General features: G+C 40.8%; 1 protein-coding gene across 9 annotated transcripts; it reads left to right on the forward strand.

Moving 5' to 3' along the window:
• The first annotated feature begins 239 nt into the window (after positions 1–239).
• On the forward strand, positions 240–20,804 carry PRRG4 (proline rich and Gla domain 4). Of its 9 annotated transcripts, none has more exons than XM_008525568.2 (6): positions 240–1,893; positions 2,584–2,676; positions 7,650–7,813; positions 10,508–10,556; positions 11,661–11,793; positions 16,826–20,804. In XM_008525568.2, the coding sequence occupies exons 2-6, from the start codon at positions 2,601–2,603 to the stop codon at positions 17,058–17,060; spliced, it is 657 nt and encodes a 218-aa protein (XP_008523790.1). In that variant the 5' UTR covers positions 240–1,893; positions 2,584–2,600; the 3' UTR covers positions 17,061–20,804. The 9 variants fall into 9 exon arrangements, with proteins under 9 accessions (XP_008523790.1, XP_008523787.1, XP_070482706.1 ...); XM_008525565.2 differs by having other exon boundaries at positions 1,376–1,893; positions 7,647–7,813; XM_070626605.1 differs by lacking the exon at positions 10,508–10,556 and adding an exon at positions 10,900–10,924 and having other exon boundaries at positions 1,376–1,893; positions 7,647–7,813.
• The last annotated feature ends 2,435 nt before the right edge of the window (positions 20,805–23,239 follow it).

Raw genomic sequence — 23,239 nt, forward strand, 5'->3', positions numbered from 1 at the left:
CTGAGGCTGGCCCCGTGGCCGAGTGGTTAAGTTTGGGTGCTCCACGTTGGCGGCCCAGGGTTTCGCTGGTTCAGTTCCTGGTCGTGGACATGGCACCGCTCATCAGGCCATGCTGAGGCAGCGTCCCACATGCTCACAACTACAGGGACCCACAAATAAAATATGCAACTATGTACTGGGGGGATTTCGGGAGAAAAAGCAGAAAAAAAAAAGAAGATTGGCAACAGTTGTTAGCTCAGGTGCCAATCTTAAAAAAAAAAGTTCATATCTACTTACTCCACAGCATGAGGCATCTGACCATTTGCCTCTCCCAATATAGTGTGAAACACTTTTCTAACTGAGAATAAATTGCTTCCACCCAAAAAACTGTACTGAGCATGAACAAGATAAAAGGCTCTGCTGTGTACTACGGAGGATACAAAGATGAATGTCAGCCTCGAGAAGAACTTACAGGCCTGCGGTCTTAGATACAGATCTTAGATTAAGTTCTCCTCCAAAACAAAGACTGTGGGATTATCTCTCTACCCTCAGGGTTTAGTGATGTCACTTGACTAAATTAATGAATAAGTAGAAGAAAGGGTGCTCTAATGAAGAATGTAAACCACAAGGAATCATTTCTGGTTTCTTCACAGTCTGATCCCAATTGCTTAAGAACAATAAGGATTGAAGAGGAAGAGAAGGGTCTACCATAGAAACAGGTTAGAGAAGAAGGTGGACAAATGGAAATCAAGGAGGAAGAGATTGGGAGAAGGAAAAAGAAAAAGCACTGTCTAGAATGAATCAGTGGAAACAAAATTTCTGCAGAAACTGAATTCTGAAGACTTCAGTTGATTCTAAATAATTAGAATAAAATAGGCAATAGCCTTTAAGGGGAGAAAAAAGGAATTTGGTGGACATTGAATTACTCAAAAATTAGAAAGGGGAAAAATTGTTTCCTCTGGCTTCCAGCAAGTGCCAAGCCACTTTAGCCAAAGCATGGAACCTTGAATAATGTTGCAGAGAATTACTAAGTATACTATTGGACAAGGACGGATGTGAACATCACGTGGCACAGGTGCTCTGTCCACCTGCTGCCTTCATTACTCAAGGCTGCAACTCTTTACACTCTATAATATTATCAAGAGCCTCAGAGAATTTTTACTTAATGTGAATTATATCTAATGGTATTTATCATATTACATTTTAACACTGAGAAATTTTCAAAATATTTCAAATCAAGACAACAAAGCATACTTACTTTTTGTTGTTGAAACACATACATGCAAAGAAAAGTTCAAGATTTCAAGATAATTATTTATTTGAAAATAATGAGATTACAGGTATCCTGGCAGGTATGACCAAAGATAACTAATAGAAGCACAGAAGTACTGAGAACAAATTTCATTAATCTCTCTAAAAATGTACATATTGATAGTACCACAGAACACACAAGAACAGACAAGCAGGCATTCTATTAGCGGAGCGATGACATCATTACACGTCAAATGGCCTCTGGAAATTTCCACAGTTCACTCACGAGAGAACGAAAGTGAAAAAGACAGATCAGGTCTTACTACCGAAACGGAAATGGTTTTGACCTCGGAGATCTTGGAGACGTCCCAGACTTGGTGGACCACAACTTGAGAACCAACTAACTGATTAATTTTAAGGTCACTTCCCATTTCAAGTTACTAATAAGTGTACTTTCTCTGATTATTTTGTTCTCGTCCCGGGACCTCGAGGACCGCCAGACCCAGGAGACGCCGGGACTTCGGGGTGCTGCGCTCGCGGACCTGGACACGCCCCAGGCTCGGAGACGCCGGGTCCGGACGCGAGTCCGAATCCGCCAGCGCGCCGAGGAGCGGCCAGGACGGGCGGAGCCGCGGCGGGGAGAGGACGGGCCCGACGCCCCAGGTCTGCGCCGGCGGCAGAGCGCGGCCAGGTGCCCCAGCCGTCCCCCGGCGCCCCCCGGCCCCCCCCGGAGCCCCCAGCCGACAGACCGCGGGCGTCCCCGCAAAGCGCGCGGCGCCTGCGCACAGCGAGCCTGGGAGCCGCGCCGGGCGTGGGGTCCGGGACGGGGTGATGGGACGGAGGCCCCGTTGGTAGGGGATCGGGGGCCCTGGGACGCGGGATCCGGGGCCGGGACGGGGGACCCGGGGTCGGGACGGGGGACCCGGGGCCGAGACGGGCGATCCGGGGCGGGGACGGGGGATCCTGGGCCGGGGAAGGGGGACCCGGGGAGGGGACGAGGGACCCGGGGCCGGGCCGGGCGATCCGGGGCCGAGACAGGGAATCCGGAGCGGGGACGGGAGATCCGGGGTCGGGTCGGGGGATCTGGGACCCCCGGACGTGCGCCGGAGCTGCAGGTGCGGCGCGTGACGAGAGGCTCGCTCAGCCGGGCCCCCGCGCGACCGGTTCCGACCCGAAGGCGAAGCCGGGGTCGCCGCGCCAGGTGCGCCGGGCCGTGGGCAGTCGGTCACCGGGCGCGCGGGCCGCTCTCCGCGCGGGGGCTTGGCGACGACTGCCGGTGAGCAGCTCCCACGGGATCTCAAGGTGCTGAGTCGGGAGGTTTTTTGAGGCGCCTTGTTATCTTGTTTGTTTTAGTTTGACGTCTCCAGACGATGTTTGCGCTTGTGGTTCTGCTCAGCCAGCTGCCCCCGGTGGTCGCCGCGTTTCCTCGGCATGCAGGAGAGGACGGTGAGCGGGGCCGGTCCGGGAAACCCCCATCAGTCACAGAAACGCTAAAATATCCTTTAGTTAAACTTGTGGTTTATTTGGTAATGTGGTTTATTATGTTACCTACAATTTATACAAATTTATTTCTGTGAGTTACTTTTGATAAATATATGTTTAAGACCTGATTTGTGGTTAACCGAGTGAGAAACCTGTTGCAACTTCTGAAAATCAGTGAGTGCGGATTTTCCGGATGAGGCTATGTGGTAGTTATAATGAGCATAATTACTCGTTCTTCCTAGAGAGATGGGCAGGGAGCCCAGGCTCTAGTCTGGACTTGTTACCAGACCCTGGGGAGGTACTTACCCCCTTTCAGCTTGAATTTCTTCATCTTTGAAATGATGGGGGTGGGGAGTGGAATGATCTCTGAGATCTTTTTTGACTTTAAAATGTCTGGCTATGTAGATAAAGTCAGATGGTTGTGAGCAGATTAGGTTTACAGCTTCCTAAGCTAGAATCTCACACCTTGTGGGTTCCAGGGCGTAAACAGACTGCCACATATTAAAAGCCTAACTTAGAAGAACCTCAAAAGAAAAGAAAAAATTAGCTTTGGCTCTCAGCATTCTTCTCCCTGCCTAGTCACTGTGTTTCCCCACCCAGCCGTGTCAGTACTGGGCATCTGCTTTCCCACATTCCTGTCCCTTACTCCTCATCAGATCCCACTCTCAGCTCATTTTCACTGGGAAAGATCTGTTAGACTAATACTCCTGGATGACTTATTAATGATTAATACAGCCTAGTGTGTTAAACCTTCTAGGAGAGTGTGTGTATATTTTAAGATAGGGCAATATATTAACCCAAAGGAATCAAACCCTGATAGCAGAATTCCAGGCAATTGCCTAGACTAGCTCGTGGGATAAGGAGAGATTTTGGAAGGAGATCCTTTTTGGTACCTCTCAAGCTGCACCGTGTATGTAAGTCCACTCATATATAAGGTTGATGGTCCATACTCAGTGGGACTAGATGCTGATCCCCAGAAAGCTTGTGAGCACATTCATTCATTCACCTGATACAGGCTTCCCTCTCAAGGATATCACAGACGAAGGAAGGAATTTAGAAGTCAGACTTGAGTGCAGAAGGCTGGAGATATCTTTGGAAAATGTAAATGAGGGAATCCCATATATTTAAAAGCCAATTTGTTCAGTAACCACTTTATTAACACATACTATGTGCCAGGCCCTGTGCTAGGGACTGGAGACGTAGAAGTGAAAGCCTGTAATCCCTGCCCTGAGGACCTCTTCATCTGGTGGGGGAGGCAGGGTGTAGACATAATCTCAATAAACTCTATGACAGAGGTAGGAGCTAAGCTTGAGAGCAGGGGAGAGAGTGAGTTGTAGTAACTGTCTCAGGAGAGTTGTATGGCACAGAAGCTGATGTTCTCTATCTGCAAATGAGATACAGTAAATGGAGATACAAAAAGTAACTAGCGGTGCTGGCCCTGTGGCCTAGTGGTTAAGTTTGGTGCACTCTGCTTCAGTGGTCTGGGTTTGATTCCCAGGTGCGAACCTACAACACTCGTCAGTGGCCATGCTGTGGTGGCAATCCACATACAAAATAGAGGAAGACTGGCATAGGTGTCAGCTCAGGGCAAATCTTCCTCAGCAAAAACAAAACAAAACAAAACAAAACAAAAACTAGGACAATAAGGGACCTTCAGCTAAATTCTGATAAAGCCCAGGGGTGGAGTTGAAATGACCTAAAAGCAATTTATTTTAAAAACATGGAGAAACAGGAGAGAGGAAGAGAATGGAAGATCTGGGTTGGTGGGTTTGAAATAGCAAAATGCACAGACCACCTCAGGAGGAATACAGATGGGAACAGAACCTGAGGAGGCAGATGCATAAGTGGAAACGCCAGCACGTCCTCCAGTGGTGGCCAGAGGGAACAGGGGGATTCAGGGTGTTCCAGGGCCAAGGAAGTTGGCTTCTTTCAATTATAAGCAAATTCACAGTTACTTAGGACCCAGATAACAAGGAGCGTATTTCTCCTGAGATCATAAGGGAGGCAGGGGAAAGTGTAATAAGCACTAACGTTTAAGTCTAAGGTCAACCACTGACCGAATTGGAGCTTTCAGGGGAAGTGGCAAACAGCAGCCCCTGGGAGGCACGCTTAATACAGGGGTGAGGACTTTTATTGGCATAAATGTCATTTCAGGCATACACAAATGCTTAGGATTCTCTCTTTTTTGTTTTCCTTCCAAGTTGAAAGTAGCTTTATTGAGTCCCATTTGGAGGGCAGAGGGTATTTTTATAACTCAGACAACCTACTTGAACAGAAGACTGACAATGAGAAATTTGGCACTGCTTTTTTAGCCAATAAAATATAAAGATCTGGGCATATCTGAAAGTAGCAATACAGAGGCAGATGTCTAATTCTCCATTCTGAAATTAGTAAGTATGGATAAGTTAGGCAGGCCATGAGTTGCTTCATCACTAGTTTAGTATTTTAAACCTATGCCAAACTGAGTAATGCCAGACTATACCTATGAATTGCTTCAACTGGTAGAATTTAGGTCCAAGAGTTCCTTCCTACTCCAGGAAAGTTGAGTTCATTCATTCATTTAGTAAGTCATTTTTTGAGCATTAAGTCTTGTGTGCCAGGCACCAACATCCCTGGTTTAATGGAACTTTCCTTCTGGTGAGGGGAACAGAGTCACAGCAAATAAGTAAATAAAACATAAAACACCAGGTGGTGACAAGTATGATGGGGAAAACAAAATATAGAAGGTATGGGGTAACATTGAGCAAAATCCTAAAGGAGCTGAGAGCAACCAAAAGAAGAAAGTTCTATTTAGAGGAAACAGTAAAGGCAGGAGAGAACCAGGCGCGTTGGAAGCTACAAGGGGATGTTAAACACAGACGGGAGGGAGCAAGGAGACCCTCAGAGGGCCACTGCAAGAGTCCCATGAGAGATGATGGAGACTCGGAGAAATGTTCTTTCTGTCGCCACTTAGTGGTAGCCTACAATCTACAAGAAGACAGGAAGAAGAAAGAACAGAAATATTCCATCTCAGTGGTCTGACTTTTAGAATATTTCTTAAAACAACCATCACCAGATATCCACTCTAGTTTCTCCCGTGGTTCAAATAGCCCATCTCTGTTATTTATAACATAGAAATGAATACTCTAGAAGAGCTCTGGCTCAATAGAAACATCATGGGAACAACATAAATAATTTAAAATTTTTAAATAGCTACTTTACAAGAAGTAAAAAGAAATAGGTGAAATTAATTTTAATAATGTATTTAATTTAACCCAATATATACAAAATAACATTTCCAAATTTAAGCAATATAAAACGTTGAGATATTTCACATTCTTTTTTTTTTTTTGTAAGTCTTTGAATTCCTGTGTATATTTTTTACACTTACAGCACATGTCAATTCAGACCAGCTGCATTTCAAGTGCCCAATAGCCGTATGCGGCTAGTGGCTACTGTCTTGGACAAAACAGCTCTATAAGATTCTGACCTGTTTGTAAAGGTGATTGATTAGTAGAAAAAATACCTTGGACAAGCCGGGACTGCTGTAAAGGAACCAGCCCGAGGTCGCTCACAGGTAGCATTAGTTAGTCTTCCAGGCCGTGCTCTATTGTCAGCCCTGAGCTGCCTTTCCATCGCCCTCTTTAATATAGGAATTATATTAAATAATCCTTAATTATATGTCCTTAATAATAATTAAATTAAATAATCGCTCTCTTTAGGAATGGTTAGCAGTGAGAAATATCAACACTTTTTAATGCTTTTAAGCATTTTAATGTAGTTCTCAGAGAGTTTCTGAATTCCAGTCTTGGTAATGTGATCTGGAGCAAGATCACTTAAGCTTTGTTTGTGTGACTCCAGAAGGAGTTTCAAGTTTGTGGGTTTTGGAAATACTGCCATGGTGGGATATTTTGGTTTTGTATCAGTCTGTGCTTTACTCTGTCGTCTTCACCATTTACTTTCCCAGCAGATGCAGAGGGCATCTTATAAAGAACTGTGGACACACATTTGGGGTATGGGTGGATGGAGCCACTCCTTTGGGAGGGGCTGGATGTCTTTTTTGAAGAAGAAGAAGATTAGCCCTGAGCTAACATCTGCTGCCAATCCTCCTCTTTTTGCTGAGGAAGACTGGCCCTGAGCTAACATCCGTGCCCATCTTCCTCTACTTTATATGTGGGATGCCTACCACAGCATGGCGTGCCAAATGGTGCCATGTCTGCACCCAGGATCCGAACCGGCGAACCCTGAGCCGCCGAAGTGGAACATGCAAACTTAACTGCTGCGCCACCATGCCAGCCCCTGTGTGTCTTTTAATTAATCTTATAATTGACTTAGAATTTTATTAACTTAGAAGTTTAAAATTTTGTCTTAGTATAAATTTGATATAATAATTTTAATATGAATGCATTAATTTATAATTTTAAAACATAAAGTGATCTTAGTGATTATTTATTTAGTTCATTTCCCAGTTTTACAAATGAAGAAATGTCACCCCAGAGATATAAGTGACTTATCCCGATTCACAGCTAATAGCTGAGCCAGAATAAAACCAAGATTCTGTCTTCTCATAGTTCAACATTGTCCATTGCAGCAGACTAATTTCTCTCAGTTAGGATCATAGAGAACCAACCCTTTAGAATTAGAATAGTCTGGCCTGTCATTTGCCAGAAAAATAATAGTCTGGTGGGAAAAATATTTAAATAATTTCGTTTATGCTAATAATTTTGGACATAATAATAAACTCAAGTATTTTCGGAATTACGCTAATACTTGTATTACATATTTAGCTGAAATTATTTTTACTGATGCTATTTCTTTTTGTCAGATTTTAAAACCATACAAGGAAGTTAGATATAATTTAACCACATCAGAGAACTATTCACTTTTTGCATAGTTAAAACAGGAATTTTCTGTCTTATTTTTTATCAATCTTTGAAATCTTTCTATTTCTTTATTAGTCTTTAGATCAAAAGAAGAAGCAAACTTTTTCATACGTAGACACCTCCTGTATAATAGGTTTGATTTGGAGCTCTTCACTCCCGGGGACCTGGAAAGAGAGTGCCAAGAAGAACTGTGTAATTATGAGGAAGCCAGAGAGATTTTTGTGGATGAAGATAAAACGGTAATTTGTATGATAAGTCAATTGGCTGGAAATTTATTAAATTGTCCTTAAGAAATTGACACATTTATGCTTTAAATGAAATCAGGATTGTATACCTGTTATCTCTTTCTACTTCCTTAAAATGCTAACTAACCTATTTAGATCTGGCTTTGTACTTGATTAACTGGGCTTATAGTAATTAGCAAATTATTGACTATGTTGTGATTTTGTGTGTTTAATATTTATTCAAAAACAATCATGAAGCAGAGTGAATTAAACTTGAGGATATTATTTGAGTTAGCTCTCTGACTCAGGCGTCTATCATTCAAGACTCAGAGGAATTTCTCCTATCAGTGACCTGACCTTTTTGATTTTCATGTTTATATTTCAAGTATTTATGGACAATCTGCTGTGTGCCAAGTGCTCTGCTAGAGACTGAGGACACAAAATATGTAGTCCTTGCATTCAGGAGTTTATTGTTTGGTATATCTGTGTAACGTTAGGGGAAAACTTTTAGATGTTCCCCCTTAAAATATAATTAAATCCTATCTGTTCATCTGGAAAAGATAAAAGGCAGACAGTACTGTCCCTGTTATAATCTGACATATTCTTGAAGAATATTAAGTGACCTGGATTCTTTACTTTTGTAGATTAAATACCCTCAGCTCCTTTTTCCTACCTCACGAGTCCCATTTTACTCTTTTGTCGATAAGAACCTCTCTAGGTGTCCTTCAAATGCACGTGTTAATGGAACTTAGTTCTTTTTTCTTTGAAACTGTGCCCAGCCTCCCATTCCTTGCTAATGTCAGCCCTCATGTTGGAGAAGAAAACAGAATCTGTACTTTTTAGTCATGCTGTTGAGATTTTATTCTGTCGTTCACAAACCCATTTTCTTTTTCTTTTTTCAATTATTTTCTTGAGGTCATAATGGTTTATAACATTGTATAATTTCAGGTGTACATTATTGTTTATCAGTTTCTGTATAGACTGCACAATGCTCTCTACCAGTATCTCATTTTTATCTGTCACCATACATATGTGCCCCTTTACCCCTTTTGCCCACCCCCCAACTCTCTTCCCCTCCGGTAACCACTAATCTGTTTTCCTTATGTGTTTCTCTTCCTCATATGAGTAAAATCATGTGGTCTTTGTCTTTATCTGTCGGGTTTATTTTGCTTAACATAATACCCTCAAAGTCCATCCATGTTGTTGCAAATGGGACGATTTTGTCTTTTTTTATGGCTGAGTAGAATTCCGTTGTATATATATACCACATCTTCTTTATCCATTCATCAGTTGATGGGCACTTGTGTTGCTTCCATGTCTTGGCTATTGTGAATAATGCTACAATGAACATGGGGGTGCATAAGTCTCTTTGAATTGTTGATTTCAAGTTCTTTGGCTCAATACCAGTAGTAGGATAGCTAGGTCATATGGAATTTCTATTTTTAATTTTTTGAGAAATCTCCATACTGTTTCCATAGTGGATGCACCAGTTTGCATTCCCTCCAGCAGTGTATAAGGGTTTCCTTTTCTCTACATCCTCTCCAACATGTGTTATTTTTTGTCTTGGTAATTATAGCCATTCTGACAGGTGTAAGGTGATATCTTAATGTAGTTTTGATTTTTATTTCCCTAATAATTAGTGATGTTGAACATCTTTTCATGTGCCTGTTGGCCATCCGTATATCTTCTTTGGAAAAATGTCTATTTGTATCCTCTACCCATTTTTTGATCAGGTTGTTTGTTTTTTTGTTGTTCAGTCGTGTGAGTTCTTTATATATTTGGGGAATTAACCTCTTGTCAGATATATGATTTGCAAATATTTTCTTCCAGTTGGTGGGTTGTCTTTTTGTTTTGTTCCTGGTTTCCTTTGCTTTGCAGAAGCTCTTTAGTCTGATGTAGTCCCATTTGCTTTAGACGTGGTATTCGAAAAGATGCTTCTAAGACCAATGTCAAAGAGCATACTGCCTTTATTTTCTTCTAGTTTTATGGTTTCAGGTCTTACATTCTAGTCTTTAATCCATTTTGAGTTAATTTTTGTGTATGATGTAAGATAATGGTCTACTTTCATTCTTTTGCATGTGGCTGTCCAGTTTTCCCAACACCATTTACTGAAGAGACTTTCCTTTTTCCATTGTGTGTTCTTGGCTCCTTTGTCGAAGATTAGCTGTCCAGAAATATGTGGTTTCACAAACCCATTTTCTGATTTTATCAAGATCCACTTTAAAATCCGTTTCCCTTCTCTCAAGCAACACTGAATGTAATGAGTCTCAGGGATGTCTTTCCAAATTGATAAATATCTCTTAGTAGAATCTGCTAGCAAACTGAGGCCCACCCAGTGCAGGAAAATTCAAACCCCCTTTCAAGCATGATAAGTCCACGGCCTCAACTTGTGCCTTTGGCCCTTTCCCTGACTCTAGTGTGACTTTCCCCGATGCCTGAGTTGGGGCTCTGGACAGGTGAAGCGAGAATAGTGGGGTACAGCAGAGAGCTGGCACTGGCAGTAATCCCCTGACCAGTTCCAGAGTTGGGAGAAACAGAGGTGGGTGGCAGTGCTTTAGTTAGAGGGAGTCACACCCTCCAGCTTGAGCGAACTGGTATCCTACCTGGGGCACATGCCAAGAATTTGCCACCCCTAGGCCAGGTCACTGGGACCAAATGAAATGATAATAAAGAAATTAAATAAACTTGGAAATTTTACCTTTTTCTTAGATGACATTTTGGCAGGAATATTCAATTAAAGGACTAAACACAAAATCAGGTAAGGCAAGAATTGACCAAATTTAATGTTTTTTCCCATCCTCTCTTTATTATAATACATTGTAGTTTCATTGTTTGAGTTTGGTTGTTGCTCAAGATACATACCTTGTAAATCTGAGGAAGATTTCTCAATTACACACTAGGCTACCTAAGACAGAGAAGGCCATGTTCATCTATTTACACACTGAAAATCAAGTTTGGTGAGATACTAGGGAAATGAGATAATAGGCTTAAAGCTGTTTAAAACAGCTCAGCTAAGTCAAGACTTGCACAGAATAAAAGTAGGACTCCATTCATTTCAAGGAGTAAACTATTTTAATTTTTTTTCTTTTTTACCACTACAGGTGAATGGAATGCTTATGCTACTAGGTAATTAAGATTGTTAGATAGAATTAAGCAGCTTTTAAAGAGCAGAGATCCTTTATTTTATCTGTATTGATCATCTCCAGCTGTTCTAGTCACGTGCTGTTCCATTCCTGCAGGTAGGGCCCCAGCTGTCGGGAGACGGTTTACAAAGCTACGCTAGACCTGCTCGATACACTTGTCTTCATAGTTAATGCCGAGTTTGTCTGGTTGAACAAAGAATATGCTTATCCCACTTAGTCTTGAATATTATCCATTTAATATGACCTATTTGAAATAAATGAAACCTTAACTAGGGCTTTTAGGAAGTGTCATTTAAAAATTTTTCAGGTCGGGGACTGTCCCGGTGGCGCAGCAGTTAAGTGTGCATGCTCCACTTTGGCCGCCTGGGGTTTGCCTGTTTGGATCCCGGGTGCGGACATGGCACCGCTTGGCAAGCCATGCTGTGGTGGGCATCCCATGTATAAAGTAGAGGAAGATGGGCACGGATGTTAGTTAGCTCAGGGCCAATTTTCTCAGCAAGAGGAGGAGGATTGGCGGCAGATGTTAGTTCAGGGCTAATCTTCCTCAAAAAGAAAAAAAATTTTCAGGTCATGTCTCTAGCACAAAGACTTTTAAAATAAGTCAGTATTAATTATCAGATGCTCATAGTGTTCTTAGACCCAGTGTTAAATTTATTGAAATCATAGGTGGTACTTTTCAGTGATTATATTTGTGTCATTTTAATTATTTTTCTCTTAAGATGGTAACAGAGAGAAAATTGATGTTATGGGCCTTCTGACTGGATTAATTGCTGCTGGAGTATTTTTGGTTATTTTTGGATTACTTGGTTACTATCTTTGTATCACTAAGTGTAACAGGCAACGACATCCAGGGTAAGTACCAGTAAAAATACTTAATTCACTATTATACATTCTATACTGTTATTTTAAAATGGATAAAAAAATGGCTGCCTATTTTTAAGAAAATGTTTTGTTTTGGAATACTCTTAGATATACAGAAAGTTTGCATAGATAGCACAGAGAGTTCCCGTGTATCCTTCACTACATTTCCCTCATTGATAACATCTTATGTTACCATAGCACATTTGTAAAACCAACAAACCGATGTTGGTACATTACTATTAACCAAACTCCAGACTTTCTTAGATCTCACCCATTTTTCCATTAGTGCCCTCTTTCTGCTCCAGGATCCAATGAAGATACCACATGGCATTTAGTTGTCCTGTCTCCCCCATTGCCTCTGTCTCTGACAGGTGTTTGGTTGACCAATTTAACAATTACATAAACAGCTTAATGATGCTATTTCTAAGGTCCTTCGAAAGAAAACAAGAAGATTCACAAATGTCAGCTTGATTTTTCAATATTTTCTTCTTAAGCACGAGGCAGATGCTAATGTCCCCACGTTACTTCCAGAGGCAAGAAGTCCCATGTTTACTCTGAGTCACAGTATTAATGGATCTAGCCCTGTGGCTACCCAAATAGAAACAGTGTGACTAGGCTTCAAATTCAGCTATTTTTATTCATCCTTTAAGTTAAATAAAAATTAATAAAATAAAATGGTTACCACTCGAGGATATAGCAAAGATAAAGGTTCATAAAGGCCTTAATTGTTTGCATAATAGAACCTCAACATCCTCATTAAAATAAAAAGTTATCTTCCATATTATTTATATTATCTTCTCAGTAAATATGGATGAGTAAGTGTAGAAGTAACCTTATTCTAAAACAGCACCAGCTGCTAAACAGGCTATTCGAAATTGATGCTTATGCATCCCTATTCACACTTTAAAATTCTGTGAATAAGCTCATGATGGTGACCAGGTGATGAAAAGGTTATGGAAATAGATAGTGGTGATGGTTGCATAAGATTCTGAATGTAATTAATACCACTGAATTGTACACTTAAAAATGGTTAAAATGGCAAATTTTGTTATATATATTTTACCACAATAAAAACTTTTTCTTTATTGTTAAGGTATGAGTTTAGGGCAACAGAGGTGGAATTAGGATCCATCTATTGGAAGATAACAGCTGAAGCATGAGGGTAGTAAGTTCTCTGGGTGTGAGGAGGGCAGAAGGCAAAGGCCGGAGCCGCGGCGGAGCCCACAATAAGGGCACAGAGGGAAGGCGCACCTGCCAGGCGGGCAGAGGCCAGGGCGACAGTCAGGATTCCACCGCAGTCTGGAGTCCTGGTGGCCCCTGAAGCAGTAACAGGACCCATGGGGGCGCACCGAGGAGTCTCACAGAGACCTTTGTGAATCCTGTAAAAGTCTGAGAAGTGAGGGAAAGGAAGGGAGGATTTGTTTAATTTTTCTTAAGTCACTGTCTTTTAAGCTGAGAAACTTCTATTAATTTCCCTTATTTAGCAGACAGGAAGGTCTTTCCATTTTCTAGGGCTTTTGACTAAGATTTTATTCAGCGTGGCTTCCTCCACAAGCTGAAGGAGTCCTGGAGACTCACAAGTTAGTGAAGAACTAGGCAGAACCTGACTTTGGAGACTCTTCCTGCCTTTTATCTTTCCTTCTTTTCCACCCCATTCATAATGTTTGTCCAAAAAGTTCACCTATGCCTTTGTGTTCAGTAACTTCCCTCGCGGTCCGTGCTGGCACAGCCATATTGTGTCCTCAGGCTTGACGCTGCCTTCTCGCTTCTCCCGGTTTTTCTTCATTTTTCTACTTTTCTGCATCACTACATCTTCTTACCTTATACCCTTTTTTCTCTGAAACCTTCTAGCTTCATCCCTGCATGAGGGTAGAGGCAGAATTCAAAGACACGGAGAAAATGGTACCGTTATTATGCATGTTGTCTGTGTATGGTATTGTAAAATTTAAAACCCTGGATACCTCTCATTTTAAAAGTACGATTAGTTTATTGATGTTAGTAGAGTGAGATGCTGTACAAGTCACAGATCACTTTACCTCTCTTGTCTCACTTTGATCCTAACGGCAACCCGTTGAGTTTTAGGAGACATTTCAAACTAGGCTTACTGGACATTCTCTCATGTGGGGATTAATTTTTAAATACTTACTAAAGTACTTTTTAAAAAAATTTTATTTTTCCTTTTTCTCCCCAAAGCCCCCCGGTACATAGTTGTGTATTTTTAGTTGTGGATCCTTCTAGTTGTGGCACGTGGGATGCCGCCTCATCATGGCTTGATAAATGGTGCCATGTCCACGCCTAGGATCCGAACCAGTAAAACCCTGGGCCGCCGAAGCAGAGCACGTGAACTCAACCACTTGGCCATGGGGCTGGCCCAACTAAAGTACTTTTCAACTATTGTCCCAAGAAATTCTCCCAGCAGAGTTATTTGTTCTCTTTCTATATTTTGCAAGTCTGGAAGGAGGGGGAGGAGGAGGGAGTGTTTGACAAAGGAAAGAGTGAAAAATAAGATCATTGTCAGAAAAGTTCATTTCATTCCTCTGTAAAAACATGCCAAGTTGGGGGCTGGCCCCGTGGCCGAGTCGTTAAGTTCGCGCGCTCCGCTGCAAGCGGCCCAGTGTTTCGTTGGTTCGAATCCTGGGCGCGGACATGGCACTGCTCATCAAACCCCGCTGAGGCAGCATCCCACATGCCACAACTAGAAGGACCCACAATGAAGGATATACAACTATGTACCAGGAGGCTTTGGGGAGAAAAAGGAAAAAAAATAAAATCTTTTTAAAAAAAAAAACATGCCAAGTGGGGTCGGCTTGGTGGCATAGTGGTTAAGTTTGTGTGCTGTGCTTCGGTGGCCTGGGTTTGTGGGTTTGGATCCCAGGCACCGACCTACACTGCTTGTCAGGCCACGCTGTGGCAGTGTCTCACGTACAAAATAGAGGAAGATGAGCACAGATGTTAGCTCAGCAGAAATCTTCCTCAAGCAAAAAGAGGAAGATTGGCAACAGATCTGAGCTCAGGGCCAATCTTCCTCACAAAAAAACCAAAAAAAACCCAAAAACATGCCCAGAAATGAGAAACAAGACCTTTTCATTTCTTAGTTTCTATATTTTACGAAGGAAAATAGGCATAATGTCATGTCAGTTTATTTGCGATGTTATTAGGGCATACTTTCTGATTCAGTCATTTAAGATGTATGTAAGAAATCACTGTGTAGATATTTAATGACTTTGATGTCATTGTTATATTGTTTCTGTATCTCAAATTTTGAAAGTCAACATGGAAAAATTAATTTGTTCAAATAAAACATCTGTCTCTCCCCTTCCCTATAAGCAAACAGATAGAACTTTTTGTCCCAAGTTAACAAGTGTGGCGAGTGACTAGCCTGCCAAGAATATGTTCCAGATCTGATGGAGGAGTCGTATGGAGCCCACCAAGAAGACTTGGGGTGCCCTCAGTCACCTCTCGACTTTCGAAGGGCTGACTATCGAGCTCCTAGATTTACACAGCTCTTCTCTCTTTGCTTTTTCCTCTCTCCTTCCCTCCAATTTCAGATCTCATTCTTACCTCCAAAGGGTGTGTTCTAGGGGGCAAAGTGACTGATTTAGTTTGGAAAAGTTTACAGTATTTTGGGTCTGCTAAACTTTCTGTTATTGGGAAGAGTATTGTAAATGTTGACTAGAGTTTAGGGATTACCTTTAATTATTTTATTAGCCATAACTATTGGAGGTTAATTTTTGCATAGATACCTCATAGACAGCCACCCTCACAGGCTAAAAGATCGATTTACTAATATTTAAATTACAATTTGTAATTTGCAAGTGAGAAGGGAAAATGTTGGTCCAAACAGCAAGCCTGTGTTGCATTTCAGTTTCCATTGGCTGGTGTAACAGACAAAGTTTTGTGAAAATGGTGGGATTTGAACTAGGCCATATTAAAAAAACAATTGTTCACCTCAGATCAATGGAGTGGGGAAAAGACAATAATCTGAGAAAGGGAACAGCACCAGTGAAAGCAGAGATGGGACAGAGAATTCATTGCACACATGGAGGAGTATGAAGAGGTACCTGGGCAAGAGCAGAGAACTATAGAAAAGAAGGCGAGGCCAAAATAAGGGGGGCTTGGAAGTGCAGGAGTTAGAACTTGATTCAGTGGAAAGCAGGCTGCAGGTTAGACTTGTGTGGAGAAGAGTGGAGTAGCTAGGAGGGAGAGGCCCGACAGCAGGGCTGCAGGGGGGCAGGGGAGAGCACCAGGCCTCTGCTGCTGGGATCGTCTCTGTGGCATCAGTTTCCTTGGCTTGAGTTGTGCTGCCTTTTAGCAAAGCCTGGATTTGGTTTCACATCGTACTTTGAGGAAGTTTTAATTCAGGAGCGGGAGGAAAAGGGCATCAGCTGTTCTGAGTCTTTGATATAGTGTTCCAGACACTGCTTAGGTGCTTTACATCCGACGTCTTTGTCAGTCCACACAAAACAACTCTGCTGAGGTGTGGATATTATGATCCCTATTTTACAGAGGAGTCTGAGGTAACTTGCCTTTGGTCATACAGCTATGAAATGATGGGATCTGGTTTCATACCCACATCTGACTTCAAACCTCTTGACCTTCCCACCTTACCAAGATTCTTTCAGAGTTAATGGGTAAAATAAAACTGTTGTGGGGCTGGCCCGGTGGTGTAGCAGTTAAGTTTGCACGTTCCGCTTCCGTGGCCCAGGGTTCGCTGGTTTGGATCCCGGGTGTGGACATGGCACCGCTTGGCAAGCCATGCTGTGGTAGGTGTCCCATATATAAAGTAGAGGAAGATGGGCATGGATGTTACCTCAGGGCCAGTCTTCCTCAGCAAAAAGAGGAAGATTGGCGGCAGATGTTAGCTCAGGGCTAATCTTCCTCAAAACAAAACAAAACAAAACTGTTGTTATATTAGTAAATTGAGTTCAACTTTTATCAAAATAGTCAGTTGCGTTTTTTAATATTACTATCTTAACCTAAAAATGCTGCCTTTTCTAGACTTAAATGCTGTCTCTCTGTTTAGTTCTTCAGCCACCTGTAGAAGAAGGGGCAGGCACACTCCCTCCATCATTTTCAGAAGACCTGAGGAGGCTGTCTTGTGTCCATCACCACCTCCAGAGGAGGACGCAGGATTACCTTCTTATGAACAGGCAATGGCACTCACAAGAAAACACAACGTTTCGCCGCCACCACCATATCCTGGGCCAGCAAAAGGATTTGGGGTATTTAAGAAGTCTATGTCGCTCCCTTCTCACTGAGCTCACCTTGCCATCTTGGTGGGATAGGAGATCCATGTTATTTGAATGGTTCATTCTCCCTGAACCAATAAAGACATATCAGTTCAACCTGTTAGGACCAACTACTGGGACTGAAGGAGGAATAAGCCCCTGTACTACCCTGAAGTGCTATTGCATCTCCAGCCTGAAACTTGATCATGATCAGCTTGATAAGAAACTTTGACTCCACATCCTTGCAGTTATGAAGAGAGTACTTTTTTGTTTATTTTAATGTTTCAAAAAATCTGTGTTATGGGGCCCATCCTGGTGGCATAGTGGTTAAGTTTGTGTGCTCTGCTTTGGCAGCCTGGGGTTCATGGGTTTGGATCTTGGATGTGGACCTACACACTACTCATCAAGCCATGCTGTGGCAGTGTCCCACATAAAATAGAGGAAGATTGCCAGAGATGTTAGCTCAGGGCCAATCTTCCTCACTGAAAAAAAAAAAGTATTAAGTACTAATTAAAAAAAAATCTATGATATGGATGTCATAGCTAGAACTGGCGAACTATCTCTATGTATCCTTTGTACAGATAAAGGTTGTAGATTTCTTGTGTTGAACATAAAAAAAGTAAGAGTTTCTACTCATTAGATTATCCCAAGTCATAATATTGGACCCACTTTTTATTAGGATTTCTTTTTGGTTGGAAATACTTCACAGAATTTGATATTTCAATAGAAATGTGTCCTTAATAAAATTACCTCGTTTTATAATTTAATTATTGAATACATTCACCATATTTTGCAGGTTTTAGTTGTTAACTCTTGCCATAAGTCATGTTTAATTATGGGGAGTGGGGTCAGTAGTTTTCTTTTTTTAAAAAAACACTTGGTAGAGAGTTAGTTCTTCAGAGGGTACAGGGTTGCAATGCCAAGGATTTGCAAGGGTTGTTATACTGTCAAATAAAGAAGCCTCAAGGGCTGGCCCCAGGGCCTGATGGTTAAGTTCACATGCTCTGCTTCAGCAGCCTGGGTTCAGTTCCCAGGTGTGGACCTACACTGCTCATCAAGCCATGCTGTGGTGGCATCCCACATATAAAGTAGAGGAAGATTGGCACAGATGTTAGCTCAGGGCGAATCTTCCTCAGGGGAAAAAAAAAAAGGGAGAAGCCTCAAATCTAGGAGTGACTAGAACTTGATAAAGTTGCCCATGTTACTGATGAGAAGACACACCCATTTTCATTGCTAAATTATCTATATATAACTCTGTATAATTGTCTTGAAAATTTGTCGAAGTTTATAAATAGTTTGAGAACCTAGAAAAAGTAATTTACTTTTCTGCTATTAAAATAATACCAATTAAAGTTACCAGCAACCCATTGTATCTCTTAATGTCTAGACACAGAACACCATAGGTAATCATTTTAACCTATACTTGTCTCTTCTTCTAATTTTGTATATGGCCCGTCTCCTCAAGAATGTAGTAGAGCGTTAGCTGTCAACCTCTGGAGGCACTTGTGTACCAGCTTGTGTGGGTGGGTGTGTATGTGTATGTGAGTTTCTTTTCTCTTTGCAGGAGCTCAAGAAATAACATACTCCTGAGAAAATTCTGTTCTTTATGTTTTTGCCAGGCACTGCATTTTCCTATTATTTAAGACTGTTTATAAAATTGTATTTTGTTTTATAATTTTTACAGAGGTGAGACTAAAACCTATATGCATTTGATAATTCCTTCCAGATTAAATGTTTAGAAAGTATAAATCATATTACAGTGTGTGTGTGAGGATGTCTCTCTTTTAAGGCAGCATGATCTTAAGGCTTGTAAAAGCTAGACCTTCATCATTACAGATTGCCAAAGACTTCATCCTTTCAGATTCTCAGAGTCTCTTTGATTGCTTATTGCAAAGAAATCATCTAGTGGGCCAGCCTGGTGGTGCGGTGGTTAAGTTTGCATGTTCTGCTTTGGCGGCCCAGGGTTCACTGGGTTGGATCCCAGGTGTGGACCTATACACCACTTATCAAGCCATTCTGTGGCAGGCATCCCACATATAAAGTAGAGGAAGATGGGCACGGATGTTAACTCAGGGCCAGTCTTCCTCAGCAAAAAGAGGAGGATTCGCAGTAGATGTTAGCTCATGGCTAATCTTCCTCAAAAAAAAAAAAGAAATCATCTAGCAACATTTAGATAAAATTAGGAAAGGGGTCTTTTTGAAGCCACCTACATTACCTATAAAAATTTACTATTAGTCGTATCTTGGCTTTACAGAGCTCTTTTTCTCATGTAACTTTGCACTTTGCACTTATTCTAATCCTCTTTAAAAGGTCAGAGGCAAACTCTACTTTGCTCACTTTGCAAAAGTCAGACTAAGACAGAGAAGAATTTGCCCAAAATCTAACACGTTGGTGAAAGCAAGGTTTAAAATGACAAAGCACACTTTTCTAAGCCCATCTCATACCTAGAGAATTAGACTGTCTCAAATTACGAAATCCAAGGATCTTGTTACTTAATTCTGTCTGTATGAGAAATTTATAAGCATTTGTCATATATACATAAATGTATATGTATTTTCACACATATATGTCTCTTAGGATGAACAGAAATATAAGATATGATGTATCTTTTATTGAATCATAATTTGAAATATTCCAAGAGCTTCTTTCCTCGCTTTGACTCAGTCTAACTGCAGAGTGACCTTCAGTGCCTTGACCACCCCTTCCCCAGCAGCAGCCTGGATTTGTCATATAAAACTGTTGCTCTGGGGCTGGCCAGGTGGTACAGTGGTTAAATTCGCGCACTCAGCTTTGGCAGCCTGTAGTTTGTGAGCTCAGATCTCAGGCACAGACCCATACACTGCTCATGAAACCACGCTTTGGCAGCATCCCACACACAAAATGGAAGAAGATTGGCACAGATGTTAGCCCAGGGACAATCTTCTTCAGCAGAAAAATAAAAAATAAAAATAGAAAACCTGTTGCTCTAACTTGAATGCGTCTAGAATTCATCAAGGTTGTGAAATCACTGATATTTAGAGCTTCCAGTGTTGAGCTCATAATATTTTAAATATGAAAAGGAAAATGTAGTAGAAACATAATTGACAAATGCTTATAATGATTGAAAGGAAAAATCTCTCAATGTAAAGTTATTGACATATATTTCTTTTCATTCACCCTTTTCTATTCCTGTTGTACTTTTGGTGGTAGATTTTTTTGTTCGATTGATCTGTTTTTTGTGCTTCTTCCCCAGGCAACTGATTAGTGTTAACCATTAGATCTATTTTGACACAAAGTTTTATATTTAATTAGATCCGTTTTCTCCTCTATTACAATCAGGAAATGAATATGAGTGTAAAAAGGGAATTGGACTAAAAAAAGACAAAAAACACATTTATAAGGTTATACCTGCATAGGATAGATGAATCTACACAGAATATTCTCTTTTCAAAATGAAAAAAAGTAAACAGCACCAGCCCTATGTCAATGTTTTGCATCTGTTAATATTGTGCCCTCTGCGTGAATTCATAGAGAGGATGAAAACTCACAGAACAATTAAAAGCTGGTGCAACGGTGTCCTCTGTGTCTGCGGTTTCCCCTTTGCCTGTAAAATTCTAATCATTTTTTTCTATTTCTCAGATAATTTATGTGTGTATACTTTTCTTAAATGTACAAAAGAATTTTTTAGTGAGAAAAAGTTTGTTGGTGCTGTTTAAAAGCTCAATTTCATATTATTCATATTATTTTTGTTCTAACTGAATATGAATTAAAGTTTTATTAGCTATTAGATTGAAATGTTGTGTATGGCATTTATACTATTAGAGGAATGTCTAAAATTTCTGTAATTTTTTTTAAAAACCTAGATCCAGGGCTGGCCTGGTGGCACAGCAGTTAAGTGCGCACGTTCCACTTCGTTGGCCTGGGGTTCGCAGGTTTGGATCCTGGGTGCGGACATGGCACCGCTTGGCAAGCCATGCTGTGGTAGGCGTCCCACATATAAAGTAGAGGAAGATGGGCCTGGATGTTAGCTCAGGGCCAGTATTCCTCAGCAAAAAAGAGGAGGATTGGCGGCAGATGTTAGCTCAGGGCTAATCTTCCTCAAGAAAAAAAAAAATGCTAGATCCTTTTGTAGACCATGCCTGTGTGGCACTTTGGAACACATATGACGTATATTGATGTCTCCGTCTTCTGTATTGCGTGTTTCCTCCAACATTGTTTTGTTATTTGAAATGTTTCTCTAACAGTTTAAGAGTTTAAGGCAATCTAGTACAAACATATCAGTATTTTCATTATCTGGAAAAAGTAACCCGTCTTTTTGAATGCATATTTTTCCTACAGCCTTGATTATGTTTTTGTTTTAATGGATTTCCTATTACAGACACTTTTGATACATTTGAAGAAACTTTGTACTAAGTAAATATTTGTTGCTTGTTTCAATTAAACATTCTTCCACCTCATATAATGGCATATAATTATATGAATTAAATGTGAACAACACACTGCATATTTTCAAAACAATGTTTACAGCATGGTGTTGCTATATATATATATATCTTTCATCCAGAGGGACTAGCATTCTATTTAAACAATTTAATTGCAGTTTTGAAAGTGCTATTTTTCTTTAATACAGTTTTAATATTTAATATATTGTTTGAGGCAAATTTATTATTTTATTTTATTTTATTTTTCTTAAAGATTGGCACCTGGGCTAACAACTGTTGCCAATTTTTTTTTTTTCTGCTTTATCTCCCCAAACCTCCCCTGTACACAGTTGTATATCTTAGTTGCAGGTCCTTCTAGTTGTGGGATGTGGGACGCCGCCTCAACGTGGCCTGATGAGCGGTGCCATGTCCGCGCCCAGGATCCGAACCCTGGACTGCCGCAGCGGAGCACGCTAACTTAACCACTCAGCCGTGGAGCCGGCCCCGACGCAAATTTATAATATACTACACCTTAAAACTGAATTTATTTCTGTGACCAATATCTATACATAATTTAAAAATCAGAAGAAAAGATAGTTATGTTATACTAAATTATAAGAGTAACAGTACTTCCAGCTTAAGAGAAAAACATTAAGTAATACTAAGTATTATACACATAAATAAACTGATTATTATTGAATATTACTTTGTATTAAACATTTAGACCAACTTAAATTTTTTTGGATCCAATTGAGTCATACATAAATGTTAATATTTATACTCTTTAAAATTACTTTAATCCAGGTAATTGGAAGACAAGCTAGTGACTAGGAGAAAATATTTGCAAAAGACACATCTGATAAAGGACTCTTATCCAAATTATACAAAGAACTCTTTCAACAGTAAGAAAACAAACAACCTAATTTTAAAAAAATGGGCAAAAGATCTGAAAAGACACCTGACCATAGAAGACACACAGATGGCAAGTAAGCATATGGAAAGATATTCAACATCATACATCATTAGAGGATTGCAAATCAAAACAACAAAGAGATACCACTACACACCTACTAGAATGGCCAAAATTTGGAACACTGACCACACTGAATGTTGGTGAGGATGTGGAGCAACAGGAGCTCTCATTCATTGCTGGTGGGAATGCAGAATAGTACAGTCTCTTTGGAAGACAATTTGGCAGTTTCCAACAAAACTAAATATACTCTTATCATTTATCCAGCAGTTGTACCTCCTGGTATGTACCCAAATGAGTTGAAAACTTATGTCCACACAAAAACCTGCACATAGATGCTCACAGCGGCTTTATAACTGCCAGAACTTGGAGGTAACCAAGATGTCCTTCAGTAGGTGAACAGATAAACTGTGGTCCACTCAGATAATGGAATAGTATTCAGTGTTAAAAAGAAATGAGCTATCAAGCCATGAAAAGACATGATGGAAACTTAAATGCATATGAGTAAGTGACAGAAGCCGATGTGAAAAGGCTACATATGTATGATTCTAACTATATGATGTTCTTGAAAAGGCAAAACTATGGAGGTAGTAAAAAATCAGTGGAGGGATGAACAGGCAGATCACAGAGGATTTTCAGGGCAGTGAAACTGCTCTGTATGATACTATAATGGTGGATACATGTCTTTACACATGTGTCCAAACCCGTAGAATGTACAACACCAAGAGTGAACCCTGGGGCCGGCCCAGTGGTGCAGTGGTTAAGTGCGCACGTTCCGCTTCGGCAGCCCGAGATTCGCTGGTTCGGATCCCGGATGCAGACATGGCACCATTTGATAA

The sequence above is a fragment of the Equus przewalskii genome, chromosome 6 (assembly GCF_037783145.1).
Source record: "Equus przewalskii isolate Varuska chromosome 6, EquPr2, whole genome shotgun sequence".
Taxonomy (NCBI): Eukaryota; Metazoa; Chordata; class Mammalia; order Perissodactyla; family Equidae; genus Equus; species Equus przewalskii.